Below are 6000 nucleotides of genomic sequence, written 5' to 3'. Positions count from 1 at the left end.
GGGAACGCAATTCAAATCCGCCCGTGGACAGGCAGCCTTAATTGACAAAAATAAATAAACTTCTATTTCTAAAAGTCTTATTCCTTTGCAGCATTTTTTCCCACACTGGCCTAAAACATTTCCACAGTACAGCATAATAAATACCAAGCTATCTGTTGTAAAAATGTGTGTTACAGGTTTGACAAACTATTATTTGTATTTCCAGTCCTCCACATAGGGTATGTTCAGCTCCTTTGTTCGAGGTAGAACAAGAATATCCAGTTCTACAGTGTGGAGCCTGGCACCCTGCAGACCAATTGGAAGGGAGCAGCCTGGAGGGGGCGTGGCCAAGCATGACATCACTGTGTGGTTCTGCAGTTGTCCTGCAGAGGGGTCCGATGACTTCAGCATTCTTTGTCTGCTGCCTCCATAGAGATCATCCCGCAGATGGAGCCGGAGATTCTGTGAAGTGCATGCACAGCAGTGAGGAGTATGTAGGCAATGGCTGTGTAAGCAGTGCATTAGTAGCAAGCATATCAGTGTATCCACAAGGTTATTTAGAGTGAAGGTCTGTCTATCATCAGAGCAAGGATGGGTCGCTTGTGTGAGAGATGTGCTGAGCTGCTGCAAGATTTTATCAACTTTGTCAAAAGAATGTCTTCTAGCTTTGTGGAGCAGATCAAGGAATGTGCAGCCACCCTCACTGAGTGCTGCTGCCTGCAAAGAGGCTCCAAAGTGAAGCAGCTCTACGAGCCAGTCCTGCAGAGGCATGAGAAGCAAGCAGCCCAGGAGTTCCTCAACCACATGGAGACAGGTAATTATCACTAACATGATCATTGCTTTGAAGCTACAGATATCATGCATAGTAGACAAGAAGCTGCAGGCAATTGTTGTGTAGCCACAGGCTCATGCTTTATTGCCATAGTGAGGGCTACATAGGGCACACAACCTGGAGAACATAGGGGGATGGGCTTCTCTTGTGTTGTGTCCCTTTTTCTGCACGTGTTTATTCAACTGTGAGTGCACTTCCCTTTGCTTAGATACATCCTGGCTTAAAATAGTAGCTGGCAGCATCCTGCAGACTTGATGGTCTATGGGACGGGGGAGAGGGTTGGCTTATTTATGATTGAACACTGAAAAACATAATACAAAAACCTATTATTGTCTTAAATAAAGACATACCCTGAAAATAAGACATAGCAAGATTTTCCAGAATTTTTGAGGATGCAAAATGATTTTTTAGGCTTTTTGAGGATGCCTGAAATATAAGCCCTACTCCAAAATTAAGCCCTGCTAACAGTTAATTAAAAAAGTCAATTTAAATAGTGTCCAGGCAGCTATACATGTAAAAAAGTTAAACCTTTTCGAACAAAAATTAATAAGACACTGTCTTATTTTCAGGGAAACACTGGTAGTTGTGTTAAAAAAAAAATAGAACAAAAGCAGACCGAAACCCTTCAATTTTTTGACAAGGTTTTTTTTTTTTTCGTTTTTCTTCTCTAAAACGGAACAGATAGCCCTAAGGCTAGTGTGAGCAGAGCCCAAGAAGTAGTCAGTGTTTTGTCCTTTCTGTTTCATTGTTGATTGCTTCATGTAGCATTATTTTGCAAGGAGGTAAACTATAAAGATATCTTGTTACCAAGTATTTTCATACAAACATTAGATTTTGGAAACACAGTAGATTATTTGTGTGTACAGATGTTGCTGGATGTCTAGATTTACATATGATGCTGTGCTGCAATTAAAGATGGCTGGCTTTTCATTTACATGTTCCAGAATTGGAGGTTGCCACAGCCATTTTAGCAGCAAGGCATGTTTTTCACTTTAGCCATTTTGTCATTTTTGTATATTAGGAATGATTAAATAGTGGTAGATAAGATTCTGAAAATGGTTTACAGAGCTGGTTAGAGCAAACTTCATGCATCAGTGATAATGATGTAACCGTCACTCATATTATATGCCCAAAGTCAGGTCACTACTCATAGCAAGAACATATGAAACAAATGACCTTTACTTATCATAGCCATGGGTTTTGTCTTCTCTGCAAATGGGTGACTGAGACGTATCTGAAATCAGTATGTATGTGTGCATTCTATGCTATTTCTTAAATTTGGAGTATTATGGATGCCAGTGTATTCAGGGGTGATAATGCTCCTATGTGTGAAAGCACTGAAGAAATAGAATAGAAAACTAATGTGCCAAGGATAAACCAAGTTCATTAAGATTGAGCCACTATGATTCTGTTAGATTTCTGTCTAGCAGTTGTATTTCTATCACCGCTTGTATATGTCAAACTATCATTGTGATACAGTTTCCACTCTTATAACCTAACATAAGGTTGAACCCCTTTAGTGGCACGCCCAGAAAATCTCCTAAAAATCAGTGTTGAAATGCGCTGAAGACTACCTAAACCTGCCATTGAAGGGGTTAAAGGAACTCTACGCATGTAGTTTACTGTATTTTATCATTTTGCACTTCATATACACTGCTTTTAAAGTAAGTCTAGGTTCACATTAGTCCTTCGAGTTTATATTGTTTATCTCCTTGGGTAAGAAATAACAGAATTGCTGGACCCGAACAGGACTGAGCAGATCATATTGATTACAATTACAGCCATCCGGCTTCCAGTATTTTGCCCCAGGACTTTATCCCAGAAATTTGCTTGAGGTTCAGAATGGAACCTCTTGCGTAGATGTGAACTTTGCCTTACTTGTATATTGCATATACGTTTTACTTGACTGCATCAGATAGTTTGTTTGACCCCAGTGACATCATTCATTACCAGGAATTCCAACCGTTCATAATTCAGACTGATAGTGGTCTAACAAGTGGAACTCCCAGTGACTAAGTAGGTGCTGATGCCAGCTGATCCCTGCTTTCCATGAACATCTAGCAACAAGTGTGATCTCTCTCTGTGTTCAAATGAATTAAAAGAGACCTTCTCTCACTTATGGGTTTTCACAACTAGCTGCCAAACCCCTATCAATCTGACATTTCTGATGTGTGATAACGATAATTTAATATATTCCCAAAACTAACCCAATCCATACTTCTGGTGCACTTCTTCATAGGGACTCGAAATTAGATTTCATTACAAAAAAAGAGATTTACCGTATATACCGGCGTATAAGACGACTTTTGAACCCCGAAAAATCTGCTCTGCAGTCGGGGGTCGTCTTATGCGCCGGTAATACAAAAAAAAAAAAAGTGTAAAAAAAAAAAATTTTATTACTCACCTCCCCCGGCGTTCTGTCGCGCTCCGGCAGGACGTCGCTCGCTCCGGCAGGCTGTCGCTCGCTCCTCGTCCCTGCCGCAGCATAGCTTTCTGAATGCGGGGCTTGAAATCCCCGCTTCCAGAAAGCTAATACACACGCCGGCAGCCATGACAGCATTGAATGGCTGTGATTGGCTAAAGCACACGTGGCTTCAGCCAATCACACTATTCAATGACATCATTGAATGGCTGTGATTGGCTGAAGGCGCACGTGTTAGCAATCACACCCATTCAATGATGTCATTGAATAGTGTGATTGGCTGAAGCCACGTGTGCTTTAGCCAATCACAGCCATTCAATGATGTCATGGCTGCCGGCGTGTGTATTAGCTTTCTGGAAGCGGGGATTTCAAGCCCCACATTCAGAAAGCTATGCTGCGGCGGGGACGAGGAGCGAGCGACAGCCTGCCGGAGCGAGCGACATCCTGCCGGAGCGCGACAGAACGCCGTGGGAGGTGAGTAATAAAATTTTTTTTTTTTTCTCCACTGAATACCGGCGTATAAGGTGACAGTTGGGGGGTCGTCTTATACGCCCCGTCGCCTTATACGCCGGTATATACGGTAGATATTGTGATTTTTTTTTTTTTTCCCCCTATGGAACAAAGAAAACGTGATCTATCACCAGCTATACAGGCTTGGTTCATTTATTAAAGACATAACAAAATTGTTTTCCAAACATGTCAAAATATCGTCCTAGCATCCTAGGGGCTTAGGACAATGCCACAACAAATAAAGCAGATGACCTTTTTCTCTTTTACATTTAGGGAATAAATCTGAGAGTCGGTGAGCTATCTTGTATAATCTTGAGTGGGTATAACTCAATGTATGGCAGATAAACAAAAAAAGGGGGAATTGTGTTGCTAAATTTAACTTCTCTTTCCCCATGGAATTAATAATAATTGTTCCATTAGCTACCTGGTTATTAGAAAGTTATCTAATGTGCAGTCAATCTCTATTATTATTATTAATGACTTGAATGTCTAATGGCCCATTTACACGCAACGATTGTCACTCAAAATTTGTTCAAGTGAGCGATAATCGTTACCTCTAAACGTGAAGCCATCGTGCACTATTTGTCCACTTGTCATTGGTCGCATAAAAATAATCGCTAGTTTGTTCGTTTATCATTAGGCTTAAACAGCAGTTGTTCGAACAACTGGAGGGCAGGGGTGATTGTTTGCCCAGCTAAGCAAAGTGACCAATGGCTATTTCTTCACACTACTTAAAAACTAGAGATTCTTCAGATAAACACATGCCACCTGAGCAAACAATCCTCTACTTATCTTCACATATAAACACTACCAAACCACCCAGCAATCGAGGGAAATGGCGAGGATTTCAAACGATTATCTTTACTTGTAAACATTCATTCTTTGAAAGCAGAAAAGTTATTGAGTCGTTCGTTCAATTGACAATCATTGCGTAAAAATAGGCCTTAACAAGACCCCAAACTAGTTAACATCAAAGTTAGTGGTTCTGTCTTCCTGCTTCATTATGAGAGCAGCAAAACGGAATCCCCTCCTTAAAAATATCTGTCATATGATGGAAATGAATGCCGCCAATTATAATGGGGTCCGTTTGGTTTCTGTCATGTCTGGCATTTTCCCAGATTAAAACTTTTCCATCCAAAATGGCTTTCATATATGAACTCAATATAATGGGTAGATTAGATGCTCATACTGGGTCTTTTCGGCAATACAAGCTGTGTAACTATAGGTACCAGGACTTAGAGAGTCTATACAAAGACTTTTTAGCAGGATTCCTTCTCCTTGTTATCAGTTGATAGCTGTTATATACTCTGTTTCACATTAGGGCAGAAGTGAATGATCTCTGTATCTATTACCTTTCTGTTACATTTCTTAAGACAACCAAGAACAGTTCTGATGTAACCACTCTAGTGATGAAGAATGGACAGTAGGTACAGCTTACATTTTGTATTTATTTTATATTTTAGGACTTAATGAATCATCGGTGGGAAAGGAATCCCTGGAGGCACTGATGATCTTAGCATTTTCAGAAAATGCTGATCTCCAACATTCTGCTGCACTGTACTACTTGCATATAAGCCAGCACAGTAAGTATCCCAAGACTCTTTACTATTAAAGGGAACCTGTCAACTTGAGCATGCTGTCCAAACTATAGGCTGCATGCTATAGAGTAAGAGCTGAGCGGACAGATATAATTTTTCAGGGAAAGACCCGGTATAACTTATTTTACTCTCTCATTGATTTTAATGGGACCTGCACCTGCAATTACAAGTGCTGGCCACTACACAGAGGTTGCAATGATCTGCTTCTGCTCCATACCCTGTGCTTTGCCTATTACAGCAAGCACCCAAACAGTTGATTGGCCCTGGTCCCAAGTGGTGAACCCCAGCTGATCAGCTATTCATGACCTATTCTGAAGATACTATGATAGAAAAAAGCTACAAAAAATGGAAATGTACACTGTCATAATAGACAAACATACATAAGCTTTATTAAGGACACAAAGCATTAAAACCACTTAAAAGTCATGACAAGACAAAACCTGTATGACTCAGACAATAATATATCTAAGTGTGCACTTAACAGCCTAACCAATAAATAAGGTCAACCTGGAAGGCATAAGTCATATGATATAAAGTGCATAAGTATGAAATCAGTATATTGTACACTGACCAGGTGCAAAAAGGAGAAAATATAAAAAAAAGTATATTTGACACTGCCTAGGGATTAGGAAATCATCTCTTAGAAAAGATTCCAAAAT

At 40.2% G+C, this 6000-nt stretch overlaps 1 protein-coding gene across 1 annotated transcript in view; it reads left to right on the top strand.

Moving 5' to 3' along the window:
* The first annotated feature begins 359 nt into the window (after window positions 1–359).
* LOC136631810 (uncharacterized) overlaps window positions 360–6000 on the top strand; it is a 37485-nt gene continuing 31844 nt past the window's right edge. The window contains exons 1-2 of the mRNA XM_066606198.1: window positions 360–793; window positions 5207–5326. Coding sequence (XP_066462295.1) covers window positions 571–793; window positions 5207–5326 — 343 coding nt within the window. The 5' untranslated portion in view covers window positions 360–570. The remainder of the gene's footprint in view (window positions 794–5206; window positions 5327–6000) is intronic.

Source organism: Eleutherodactylus coqui, chromosome 1 (genome assembly GCF_035609145.1).
Source record: "Eleutherodactylus coqui strain aEleCoq1 chromosome 1, aEleCoq1.hap1, whole genome shotgun sequence".
NCBI classification, from domain to species: Eukaryota; Metazoa; Chordata; class Amphibia; order Anura; family Eleutherodactylidae; genus Eleutherodactylus; species Eleutherodactylus coqui.
Note: the sequence above shows the minus strand (reverse complement) of the source record. Positions and strands in the feature narration are given on the sequence as shown.